Below are 14,056 nucleotides of genomic sequence, written 5' to 3'. Positions count from 1 at the left end.
TCACAATGGTGTGACTTTTTTCTTTCCTTACAGAATTCCATTGTTATGATGTCACAATGATGATGATGTGTCTTTTTTCTTGGCAGAATTATGATGTCACTACTGTACCCTTTCTTTGGTAGAATTTCACTGTGATGTCACAATACTTTCTATATTTCTTAATAGCATTCCCCTGTGATTATGTAACCGCAGCGTGTTTTCTCTTGGCTGAATTCCATTTTGATGTCACAATGATTTGCCCGTTTTCTTGGTAGGATTTCTCTGTGATGATGTTACAATAGTATTTTTTTCTGCATAATTTCCTTGTAATGATGTCACAATGGTGTGCTTTTTTTCTAGGCACATTTTTATTGTAATGTCAGAAGTGTGTATTTTCTAAGCAGAATTCCATTACCTGTCAGGTGTAACAATATAGTGTCTGACACAATGTTTTCAGCGGTCTGTCACCTATGGTTAAATACACACTAATTTTAAGGCACTTCACACGTACACTTGCACGTTTTGGTGCATTCACACGTACAGGATCTGCAGCAAATTTGATGCTGCGTTCAGTTATTTAGATCAAATCTGCTGCGGATCTGCAGCCTAAAATATGCTGCGATACGGTGTGTGTGAAGCTCTCTTACACTGAGTACTCAAGTACTCAGCACACGCCAACACAGAGGCAGCGGCACCTAATCAATATTAGTAACACTTATTTTGTCTCTTTTGTACTATTCTGTACTCAAGAATAAAAGTATAAATACCAGAAATGAACTGATAGTCATTAGCAGACCATGTCCAGACCATTAGAGTGAATGGGACAACCAGGGGTACATAGTTGTATATGCAGCAATACCTTTTTGCCAGTATCCTGATGTATAGCTGATGTACAGTGAAATATAAGTGACATATAGAGACATATAGTACCTATCATATATCTAGCTGAGCTTCCATTCTTTAAGTACAGAGTCAAAGAGGCTTTCCCAAGCTCCAGAATAGCTGTAGGTTACATAGTTACCCAGAAGCTGAGGCCCAAGCAAGGTCAAGTATGGGAGGGGGGAGTAAGGAGGTGTTACAGCTTTCTGCACTTCAGGAGCCCAGGAAAGCCTCTGACTGTTTGCAATATAGAATAAATAGATAAACATTTTTATTAATTACAAAAGCACAGACAGATATATAAAAGGTACCATGTGTCTCCTTGTCCAAACAGCTATCTAATCTATCTAATAGTGTCAGGGATTTGGAACATCAATTGCAGCTGACAGATTCCCTTTAAATTTGCAGATGACTCTTGTCCTCAGTTTGTGTGTTGATATTGCAGCTCAGCTCAACTAAAGAGAATGAAGAAAGTAGTAGTAATACCACACACCCTGAGAACTGGTGTGGTGCTATTTATGTTTTAGTTGTCCTGGATAACCCCTTTAATAATACCACAGCTTAAAGAGTTGCCAGTCTGATATCCTCACATATCAGACACTGAAATATTGGCTCCAATGGTGATGTCACAAGGGCAATCCAGGACTGGGAATAACCAGTCCTGAAATGACCAACCTCTATAAAGCGTGGTACAAGCTCTGTGTGGTGTGGCGTCCTAATACAGCATCTGTAGAAGTCTACAGGACCAAAATTCATCTTCACAGGCCTTTGATTTTGTAAGTAGATGTAATAAGGCTAATTTGCAATAAACTGATCACTTTATTGACCACACGTTACCTTGCTGTGCTGGTTTCACTGGCAGACTCATATCTTGTTTCTGTACCCCAACAGATGAAGGGTTAATGGTAGAAGATGCTGTGGAGGTTTCATTTGAAGACTCGTCCAGGTCATCATCAGGAAGGGATTTCTCCTCTGCATGCTGCTCTTGGTCTTCACATGGCGCATCCATTAGGACATCTTCCAGCTCCTTTTGAAGTTGCTGCTCACTCCCATTCCCAACAATCTGAAGACAAGACAGATTACTAATATAAGACAAACATATTAATAACATACAACACAGTCCAGGATGACGACGAGCAGTAAGAGATTCCTGTTTGACAGATGCCTATAGCTTCTATGATAGGAGCATAAGCGATAGGAGAGATAGAAAGATATAAGCAATAGGACTGATAAGCAACTAACCTCAGGGGAAACAACAAGACAGAAAAAGTAAATGTATCACAAACCACATGAGGACCAGTTCACACTAGTTTTCTCTTCGATGCTGCTACAGTCCATTGCTGTGAGAGTAAAGGCCCTATTACACAAAGTGATTATCGGCCATTAAGGCCAATGATCCCTACATGTAATACATGCACGATGACGGCTGATCGTTGTCTTTCAACATATGCCCCCCCCCCCCCCCCGGCTCCCCTGCATTTACCCACTCGCTACCGTCACATGTAATAGCGCCGGCACTGAGCAGGGAGCAAGCAAGCGCTGACTTGACAGGTCGGCCCTCGCTGGCTCCCGCTGATCAGCCGTGTAATAGAGTATAAAGAGAAGCATAGTGAGATTTCAACTGTCTGATCCTTTTGCTCTTGGGGAGATAAGTCACTGCCATAGCTGTCTGGCAGCATCTTATCTCCCCTCTTCTCATTTGGTAAACATGAACACTCCGTTAAGCCAAGTGTTTATGTGTATGGTGGGATCTGAAACTACTGCAGCACTGTGTAAAGCTCTTGAGCAGCTCGTAGAGCGCATTGGCCACAGCTGCAGCAGCAGCTTTATACCGGAGAAAATTAAGTTTAATCCCCAAGCATGCGGCAGGGAGAGGGGCAGTAGGTAGTCATCTGGGCGTCTCCCTGCTCGTGTCCAGTCACTGCTCTCTGCCTGTCAGCATGCTCAGCGGGGTTGAGTCACAGACAGAGGCCCGTTACTGGCATCTCTCCCTGTCAATCATCCGGCCGAGAGTGCTGACAGGGAAAGAGCGGTGACTAGAAACGAGCAGGGAGACGCCCAGATGACTTTCCCTTTCCCTGCCGCGCGCGGGTGGATTAAACTTCATTTTCTCCGGTATAAAGCTTCTGCTGCAGCCGCGGCCGATACATGCCACAAGCTACACAGGAGCTTTATACAGCTTCTCCAGGGAACCAGGTCAGCCCAAGTGGGGTGACTGGTTCCCTTTAAAGAGCCATTGTCATTATAAATAACTTCTGACATGTCATCAGGCATATAGGAGGAAAAGGCAGGCAAGTCCAGCAAAACATAAAGGCCAATTTTATTTAATGCATAAAACTACCATAATGAACGTGCAAAAAGTAACTGCCTCGGGATTTACCGCCACCCGGTGTTACTTTGTACACATTCACTATGGTGATTTTATGAATTGAACAAAAGTTATTCCATGACTTTGCTGGATTTGCCTGCCTTTTCTTTGTAAATATATCTGCACTACGTTGGAATAGGGATCTGTGAATTCTCCGATCAATGCGGTAACCTGGCTATATTTCTTTTTCAATGTCATCAGGCCTGTCATAAGATATTTATCGCAGCGGGTCTCACTGCTGAGCCCCACTGTGATGCGAAGATACGAAGCCAGCAAATGAGCACAGAGGCAGTGCACTTTACTCCCCAGCCGTTGGCTAATTACAACACTTTTGTGTCATTATAGTCTATACTGGTAATGTGTCAGAACTAGTGGGCGGCTGGAAAGTAGAGCACAACGCCAACACGCTCTCTTCCCAGGTGTTTTTTTGCATCTAAGTGGGTGTCAGCAGTGAGACCTGCTGAGATCAATAAGTTTTGACGTGTTTGATAATGTTAAAAGTTATTTATAATGACAGTGACTCTTTAAAGCTAATAATATCTGGAAATTCATCATCTTTTGTTTTAAATAATCCCATATGCGTTCCTTACACAATAGAAATCCATATACTGTAAAATATTAGAAGTCTAGTCAGATTGCAGCACACTGTATATGGTGATACTCAGGTACAATAGTCCCTGCTGACACAAACGCCGCCATATCCAATTCCCTAAATGATACAGAAATAAGGCGGCACTGGATGTACAGCTACAAAACAAGGAATTATCAGTCTGGGAAAGGTTAATAATAACCTCATATCAATGATACCATGACACTTATATCCATTCAGCAGGGGCCTAACCATTTTGACCCCTACCACATGTCAGTGATAATAGGCAGGTGCTGTGCTACTCAGATTTCTGCCTGCTACCCTTAGCTCTTTAGAAGAGAAGGCATGTGAATTCATCATAGGATACAGCATAACAAGGTGACAAGTCTGGTGTTAAGGCCCTATTGCACAAGGCGATTATCGTGCGGGCAGCGGGTGGGGGAACAAGGAGCAAGCGAGTGCCGATCTTGCTCTCCACATCGCCCGCTGTAATAGGAGCTTAAGTCTGATCACCGAGACGCCCACCAAGCCAAAAAATAGAATTGAATAGAGATCAGCATGCATGGCCGCTGCTCCATTTACTCTCTATAACAGTCATCCTTGCCCACTGCATCTAGGGAGATAGGGTACTATTACACAGAACGATAATCGGCCGAATTGGCCCGATTCGGCCGATTATCGCTCCATGAAATAAATAAAACGATCAGCCGATGACAACGTTCATCGGCTGATCGTTGATGTAGGTTTGGACCTGTTTTCGTTGGGCGCTGACTACGTGTAATAGCGGTGCGCGGCCGGCGACTGACGATCTACATTACCTACCCACGTCCCAGGGCTGCTGCTGCGGTCTTCTTCTCCCCGGGTCCTGCGCGCTCTAGCTCCAGAGTGGCCTGTCAGCTGACAGGCCGCCCGGCCGATCACAGGCCGTGGCGGTCTCGGCCTGTGATTGGCTGAGCGGCCTGTCAGCTGACAGGCCACTCTGAAGTTAGAGCGCGGGACCCGTGGAAAAGAAGGTAATGTATATAGTTAAGCAAGGGCTGCAAGGACATCGGTAACGATGTCCCTGCAGCCCTTGTTTAACGATTATCGGGCCGTGTAATAGGTCGAGTAAACGAGCGACGATCTAGCAGATAGCTGCTCGTTTACAGGTATTATCGGGCCCCCATCGGCCCGTGTAATACCACCCTTAAAGCGAATGTACCAGCAGAAAAGTAACTCAGATCTTCACCACTGGAGGCCCAGCACTCTCAGTACAGCAATTTTTCATCTGTAAAAATAAAACGGACTGCAAAAACGCAGTGTGAACCCAGCCTAATGGAATTTTACACAATAAAAAATAAACCCAATTTTGGCAGCGGGGAACAACTCAAAGTCCCTTGTATCCCATATATACAGATGATTTCATTTATTAGCACAACATTGTTCTCTATAGACAGGTGGAAGGCACTAGTCACCTTTTGATCCTTATATTAACTCTCTAAAACTTTTTACATGAGCCGTCTCCACCCGCACTGTCAACTCAAGTCAATTACTATAATGAGCTATCAATATTCACTAGCGTAGGCAAGTGCTGACTTGTAGCTGAAGGCTCAAGGAACAGGCTCAACAAGAATAGCGACACACAAACAGAACACACATGTAAAACTATTTGAACATGGAAGGAAAAAAAAAACAAGATTTCAAGACCACCAGAAGCCCCCCACCCTCCTGAGGTTGAAGCCCCTTACCTTGAGTCCGGTCTTCTCGTCATCGCTGCCATTGTTTGCAGAATGCATGTCATCCCCTTGTTTGTAAACCAGCACAAAGTCCTCGCTGTTCAGGGTGGACACGGAGTCAGAGGAGACACTGATCTTCCCCACAGAAGCCTTGTCATCCATGTTTCATGAAGGAAGATCCACTCATGAACGGCTCTCTGAAAGACACATGTTGTATGTTATGTGCACGGAATAAAAACACAATAGGGAAGCAGCTGCCAGTTATGGGGAAACGTCCTGGAATCCCACGACCTAAGCAACTCTACGGAGAGGACGTCACACTACGATTCAGCTGGGTGTGTGAGCAAATGACAAGGTAGGAACAAAAAGATATAAACAACAAAGCATGCCCCAACAAAGAGCAATTGTGTCATCAAAAACCTCTCCAAAGAGGGGACGGGAAGGAAACAGGTGGCTCACATTCCGGAGATCCGCTCTCCTATATTAGAGGAATGGAGAAGAAAGGAAATGTCCCCTAAGGCTGGAGAAAGCCAGAAGCCAGGTAGGCAACAAGCTTAGTACCTGGCACTTAAAGAAGCTCTGGCTATAGAAAAGCAGTCGGGCTGGTTCCTATAGTAAATTGTCCAGCCCTGCCCCGAGGAGATAGTGGTCACACACATAGGATTAAAGTTGGTGGAATCTCCATGCACTTTGTACAGGGAACTATGGACTTTGCCAATGACGGTAGATGTCAGGGGAAGTAGGATCAGACATGGGGTTTGTAATCACAGAAATGAAGAGACTGACTAATCCGCTCTCCTTACTAAAACAAACAAAGCAGAGCACGCAGGATTCTATATAGGCATTGTGTGTATACGACTGTCCAAAAAAATCACTCATCTACGCAAAGTGCACTATGAAATTATCATTTTAAAGTTGAGCTAAGTATAAAGTCAAGGAGGCGTCCCTTCCTACACACAGCTGGGCAGAGCCGCCTCCTTGACTTTTTGTCACAGCTTTGCACTCAGAATTAACTGACCCGTTACCGTATCTTCTTCTTTAAAGATATACAAATCTACATTGAAGACAACCTGTGCTGTATAACAAAGCACAGATTCCCACAAAATAAAAAAGGACATTGTTTTGGAAGAGAATTCACCTTGGATTTAGAATTCGTGCAAAATTCCATCTCATAAACAAGTCCTAAAGTCATCAATAAGGACCACAATGTGTTTTAGTGTATGCTCATTGCTTAATGTGTACATTTTATACTGTTCAAAAGCAGTGGCTACCTCGAAGGCAGACCACGCAACTGCTAGGGGGCCTGTGCACTAAGGGGGCCCACAGTTTAACTGTGAGTGTTCGTAATAAGCGCTCACAGTTAAATGCTGCAGTGCTTTCACTGATAGAACAAGAAGCCATTGGCTTCCTGCCTTCCAGCCTGGCGAAGAGCAGCATTGCACCTCCAGCCACAAGAGGGCCCTCTCTGTCCCAGCTTCCTATTGCACAAGTGATTTCACTCAAGCTGGGAGAAAAATGCCGGGGCCAGGTCGGGCCAGGTGTTTGAGTATGAATATTGGTGGGAGACCATACAGATTTTTGCTATGGGACCACGTGCATCCTAGCTGCACCCGTTCTAAAGGAATAAAAAAACAAACAAACAAACAAAAAAAAAAAAAACATACAATAAACAGATGCTACAAAGATGCTGCTGTATGCCAATGATTTACATATTACAGAAAGACGGACTGCATCCTATACTGGGTTTTCAGCACAAGTTAGTTGAAATCCCTTGTTCTGATACATTCTATTCCTGTAAAGCTCCCACTAACACAGTGTTCATTAGAAGGAATTATACAGCACGTAATGCGGATTGTACAAGAACAACTTTATTGCAGTTGTCAAAATAAAAATGATGTGCCAGGAAAAAGTTCCCCCCGAACGTTCAGAACATTGTTTGGTACTTTCTGAATTGAATTATAGCCGTAGTAATAAAAATAGTTGACAGTAAATTACATTAATATAGTGGGGATAAATACTGGACTCAGGGGGTGCCATCTGTCTATTTAGAGAAAAGTACAGATAGTCAGCCTCAAATAGTAGGAAAGGAAAAAGGAAAAAATTGCCAAACTCCTTGGAAACACCAGCGCTGTCTTCACAAAGTCATGGGACCAAAGTTTTAGGTGAAAGCAATTAGAAGATACGGTGCATCCAATGAAGAGAGCTTAGGCTCTGGAAACGCGTTATATTTGTGCTATCTGAAATAAACACTTCTTATTGCTTTCACCTAAAACTTTGGTCCCATGACTTTGTGAAGACAGCGCTGGGGTTTCCAAGAAGTTTGGCAATTTTTCCTTTCCTGCAATTTTACACGGACCCTCACATAGGGAGCATCCCGGCATGCTACTCTATACTAGCTTGCAGTCTTCAGCACCAGGACCATTCGGACTCTACATTGGTACCCCATTTCAGGGGTGATATGCATTAAGCCCAAGTGGCAACAAGGTGAGCCTCCTACTTACCTCACCTTCCTTCTTCCTTCTTTACTGTACGGTATCACACGAGGCGCCGCCTCTTGCCTGTTTTCTTTTTCCTCTACTATTTACCCTCAAATAGTAAATCCCCTATAGCTTGTGAATAGGGAGACGTAGCAAGACAGTAGCAAAAGTGGTCATATACAGGGAAAAAGACCATTGAATTATATTCAAAAACAAAAACTATATTTTCATAAACTGATCGTATTTCCTCTTTAAAGGGGAACTCTGAAGAAAAAAAACTTTAAGATCTACTCATGTTAGGAAGTTATATAGATTTGTAATTTACTTCTATTTTAAAATCTCCAGTCTTCCAGAACTTATCAGCTGCTGTAAGTCCTTCAGGAAGTGCTGTGTAGTCTGACCCAGTGCTCTCTGCTGCCACCTCTGTCCAAGTCAGGAAGTGTTCAGAGCAGCAGCAAATCCCAATAGAAAACCTCTCCTGCTCTGGACAGTTCCTGTCACCGACAAAGGTGGCAGCAGAGAGCACTGTATCAGACTGGAAAGATTACACCACTTCCTGCAGGACATACAGTAGCTGATAAGTAATTGAAGACTTGAACATTTTTTAAATAAAAGTAAATTAGAAATATGTATAACTTTCTGACACCAGACCATTTGAAAACTGTTTTTTTTCCCCGGAGTACCCCTTTAATGACAAAAGTAAAGCACTAACTTTTGGATGCATCACACTTTGAGGTCACAAGGAAAACACAGTTTAGGAATGCAATGCCTAAAGGCGAGATCTACCAAATGTAAAAGAAAGTCGTCAAGTATAACAAAAAAGAGAAGACAAGGAAATAAAGAGGACGCCTCTATGTCTATCTATAGAAACAAACATACTGAGCGATGTTCTAGAGATGTACTCGCAGGAAAGTGAATGCAAGATATAGCTAAAAGACAAACGTCAACCAATTTACACACACTCCGGATCCTTTCAATAAAAAACTTTTATGCTGCCCGAAGTATAGTCATCACGCAATGTTACCAGAGGCATCCTATAAAGAAGCTAAACATAGGGTGGGAAGGTATACCATCCTCTCTCTATAATTTATTTATTTATTTTTTACAGTACACTTATACAGGGGCAGGCATTGTAAGAGTACATCTATATATACACACACACACATATATATATATATATATATATATATATATATATATATATATATATATGCGCTTTATAACCATTACCTACAGCAGGACATGTAAGTGACATATAAAGCTTCTTTGTTTGGACGGGTCTTATATAATCCACCATAAAGGAGCTATTCAGTGTTTCTATGACTCAGCCTAAGATGTGACTATACGGCTGCTTTAACAACAAAAGAGCATTCCAAAATGAGAACCTCCATATGTCTTATCTGTCCATGGGTGCAGCAGAGCGAGAAAGGAGAGCACGCCCCATGTGTTCCGCCCGATGGGGGCAGAAGTGGTCACCAACCACAGACTCACTGTTGTTTAGGGGCATAAGAGAGTTAAACATATTTTTTTTAAGAATTTCAGGTGACGCTTTTTTTTATTTTCCATGTCACTATCTATATCTTGACATAGTCCTGCAATTTTGCAGTTTCCATTCTCACCACTAAGCTCAAAGGGGTACCCCGGCAAAAATGTTATACTTCCAAGTCAACCGGTGTCAGAAAGTAAAACATATTTGTAAATGACTTCTATTTAAAAACACAAGCTTTACAGTACTTATCAACTGCTGTATGTTCTGCAGGAAGAGGTGTACTCTTTCCAGTCTGACACAGTGCTCTCTGCTGCCACCTTTGTCTATGACAGGAACTGTTCACAGCAGTAGCAAATCCCCATAGAAGATGCTCTAAGTCAGGTTGGAGTACACCACTTCCTGCAGGACATAAAGCAGCTGATAAGTACTGGAAGATTTTTTAAATAAAAGTAATTTATGAAACTATATAACTTTCCGACACCAGTTGATTTGAAAGAAAAACATTGTCTGCTGGAGTATGCAATTAAAACTTAGACTTCCTGTAGGGTCTGTGATGATAAGGAGGCGGCTGTAGGAATAGGATCTGTACAATATCAAGCTATGTTCACACTACATATATTTTCGTAAATCTGCGGCCGTCGTAGCCGATTGCACGCTCCTTAGTGTGCAGTGGAGAGTTCTGATGCGGGCGTGCACGGATGCGCCTACATTAGAACTCAGCAGTGTGAAAGATCATCCGGCCGGTACTGCAGTATCGGCCGGGATGATCTTTTCTGAGACCAGCCATTCCGGGTCCTGGCCAGGTCATGGAACGACCGGTCTCTTACGAGGTCTGAACATGGCCTCACAATGAAAGGCGACACCAGTATACTGAGTAAACAATAGATAAAGCTCATAGCTCAGCCTTTGCCTCCCTGTTGAATGACTTCTTCAAAGGTCACAGAGTATGCTCAGTAATGTTTCCCATTCAAGCAAACATGACAGATCCGGTCTAATGTAGTCTGAGCCTGTGGGGCTTGTACAGTCTGTATGGGCTATCGGGCCCCCTCTATTACAATCCTGCCTAAATACAGCATGCTGCAGAAATACAAGCCAACAATAGTTAATAGGAGACATGCCAGGCAGGAGGGCTGTAGGTGTAAGCACAGGCGGTGATAAGACACACTACCCAGCCAAGTGGTAAATATTTGAAATAGCTGCACAGGGCACAGTCATGGTGGTTAGGAGGCATGAAAAGAGCCAGCTCTGAGATGGCACAACCAGCAGTGTACATCTACAGGGGAGAGAACAGCTCCGGGCTATTATATACCAGCAGCATACACAAATTTACAGACCATGACATGTGACCACTGCAGCCAATCATAGGCTGAGGCAGTCACAGGTACAAGGGCAGAGACTGGTGAAGAGCAGGTGTAGCCATGGTGCGGCATGCGGGGTATTTTTCTCAGCTATCCTCTAATCAACGCTATAAGCCACATGATTTGGTGCAGATTTGTCTTGATTTTTTTTTTTTCTTTTTACACAATGAAAGCAACAATAGGATAGAATATATAGGAACTAATAAGAAGTGGGGACTTCACCTGTGTATTCAGTGCAAAAGGGCTTACAGAAGGCACAATGGCTGGTGTCGGCGCTCTGCTCAGTGGGTAAAACTTTTTTTGTTTTCTTAAACTGGGAAGTGCTCCTCAAACATCACACGTTACACAATAAACCTCTATAGAAAAGACCAGGAACCAGTCTCATTCTCAAAATGCCCAAAAATGACAAATTCGAATTATCAGATTATCTAGAAATAAGCGCTGCTTGAGCGTTCTGCCTGTAGGGTCGTGCACTTTCATTATTACTTATTTACCATCTATCATAACCACAATCTAAAACACACATATGTACAAGGCCCGTAAGGGTGAGGTGCACCTCCTCCAGCAGGACGGCGGGGTGGGGTGCTGCACGTCACTGCACAGCAGAGTCCATATACTGTGTGTGCGGAGAAACCTCTAAGAGGAGGGTAAGAAGATTGTACACATAAGGTAACCTTCCCAAAGTACAGCTTGGAGGGAAACTGGAGAACACAACAGGAAAATCACCTTTAAGGAACAGCTGGCAAACTTACCCTCCAGCTGTCGGGAAAACTAAGGGACTAGGTGTCCGACTATGGAAATATCATACAACCCACAGAGCAACACTAAAGGGAAAAAAACAGTACAGTACATGGTAGACTAAAGGGTTTGTCCCAAGATTAAAGGGGTTATCCAGCACTACAAAAACATGGCCACTTTCTTCCAGAGACGGCACCATTCTTCAGGTGAGGTTTGTAATTAAGCTCCATTCACTTCAACTGGAACTAAGTTCAAAACCCTACCGAAACTGGAGACTAGAGCGGTGCTGTCCTGGAAGAAAGTGGCCATGTTTTTGGGTGGGGTTTCAAACTCAGTTCCATTGAAGTAAATGGCGCCTAATTGCAAATTACACCTGAACTGGAGACAAGAGAGGGGGGAAAAGTAGCCATGTTTTTGTAGCGCTAGATAACCCCTTTAAGTAATAGCCAGCTGATCAGAGGGTGGGTGTCCGACTGCTGGGACCCACCAACCCCCAGGGAGTCTGAGAAATCCTATGGCTGTGTCCATGTTTTCCAGGATTCCTTTGGGCTGCATCCAACTTCTTTAGCCACCAGTAATTAAAGCAATAATGCACCCACAAGCACATACACCCCAAACCCACTGATACAGTCCGTATGATGGCAGTAAGTCTTTCACGGCTGTGCCTTTTAAAATGCGCCTGGTGCCTTGGTCAGGGTAAAAATGTATCTTTTTATCTGCAACAGCCGAGACAATGGTGGGTGGTCGGTGGATTCAGCATCGCTTTAAAGTGACTGTACCACCAGGCCCAGGCAGAAGCACTGGAGGCGGCCGACCCACCCTTAGTGGGAGGAAACCCCCGCCCCTCTATGATAGGGTTCTATTGATTCTAATGGAGTCACGTCATGGAGGGGCTGGGGTTTCTTCCCACTGGGGGTGGGTCAGCCACCTCCAGTGCTTCAGCCTGGGCCTGGTGGTACAGTCACTTTAAATGCAGGACGATCTGCGCTCATCTCTAGTTATTACCATATACTGTGCTGCCTATTAAAGCACGGGAGCAATGTGAGTATCCCTAGTGCCACAGCACGTACTCCAGGTTGGGAGCCTAGGGAAAACCTAACAGAGAAGTGGCCGATACACGTAGGGTCACTGAAAATCTGTCACAAAAAAACTGCTTGAAAAGTTGGGGTGGTGTTCTGGAGGGGTTCACGGTGTTCTAAGAAAGAACGTGAAACTTGATCTGAGAGACAGATCTGTAGCAGGAGACGACCTGGTGCTTTGCTGCTCCATCCGTATACTGCTCCATTGTCCTCATAGTTGTCATATTTCTTTACATTGTTTCAACTTTTGTAAACAAAATTCCAGATGCGGAGGGGTCTCTCTCCTCACTGCTACGTGACATCATCATTACCTCATTATAACACATGGGCAATCCTATAAGGTGCCCCCTCTATGAGTCCTTGTGGAGGACCACTCCTTAAACTGGCTGCAGTTCACTACTAAGATGTAAAGCAGGGATGGGGAACCTTCAGTCCTCCAGCTGTGCAAAACTACAAGTCCCATCATGCCTGGACAGCCAAAGGCTGTCCAGACATGATGGGAGTTGTAGTTTTGCAACAGCTGGAGGGTCAAAGGTTCCCCATACCAGATGTAACGCAAACTACAACTCCCAGCATTCCTCACAGCAGGAGTTCCCCAAACTAACTGTCCAACTGGCACAACTACACCTCCCATCATGCCATGCCAGCTGGAGTTCTAAAACTACAACTCCCAGCATGCCCTGACAACTAGGGTTCTGTCTGTCCAGATGTTGCAAAACTACAACTCCCAGCATGCCCTAAGAGCTGGAGTGTCTATCCGGTTTTTGCAATACTACAACTCCCATCATGCCATGCCTTCCCTGGGTCTGTCTTAGCAGGATGGGAGTAGTAGTTGTGCAGCAGTCAGGAAGCCACAATGCTGTACAGTATCATCTTTATTATCAGCAGTGAAGTTACTGTGCAGCTGCACTACAAGTCCCAGCATGCTCTCTCACCTGCCATGTACAGGTCAGAGAGGCTCTATGGAGAATCCCTGTGACAGGCACAGACATGGCAGCTGTGTGCAGGCTCCCCCTCCCTGCAGACAGGACGGGCGGTGAGGCAGCGCTGACACACAGCGCAGTCACTACACACACAGCAGACGCCGCATAGCGTCACTGCCGTAAAGCAGGTGGCTAACCGGGCGCAGAGCACAGCACCGCAGCTGTCCGTGCTTGTGTATACAGCGCAGTGCACACTATGACAGGCAGGCTGCCGCACTATAAGAGGACGGGCCGGCAGTCCTGCGGCACTGACCCCCTGCAGCCGCCGCCCCGGCACCACCGCAGCCCCCTCCCCGCTTATTATACATCCCCCCACTCAGGTTCCTCACCTCCCGGATCCAGGCCATGAACGGATCCGCGCCGGAAGTGACGACATGAGCTGCCACACGTGACAGGACAAGG

At 44.7% G+C, this 14,056-nt stretch overlaps 1 protein-coding gene across 1 annotated transcript in view; it reads right to left on the bottom strand.

The window, feature by feature from the left end:
• RABGAP1 (RAB GTPase activating protein 1) overlaps positions 1-14,056 on the bottom strand; it is a 122,454-nt gene extending 108,398 nt beyond the window's left edge. The window contains exons 1-3 of the mRNA XM_069942857.1: positions 13,984-14,056; positions 5,543-5,727; positions 1,696-1,921 (exon numbers count right to left, since the gene is read on the bottom strand). Coding sequence (XP_069798958.1) covers positions 1,696-1,921; positions 5,543-5,692 — 376 coding nt within the window. The 5' untranslated portion in view covers positions 5,693-5,727; positions 13,984-14,056. The remainder of the gene's footprint in view (positions 1-1,695; positions 1,922-5,542; positions 5,728-13,983) is intronic.

The sequence above is a fragment of the Dendropsophus ebraccatus genome, chromosome 10 (genome assembly GCF_027789765.1).
Source record: "Dendropsophus ebraccatus isolate aDenEbr1 chromosome 10, aDenEbr1.pat, whole genome shotgun sequence".
NCBI lineage: Eukaryota > Metazoa > Chordata > Amphibia > Anura > Hylidae > Dendropsophus > Dendropsophus ebraccatus.
This window is presented reverse-complemented; position numbering and strand designations above follow the sequence as displayed.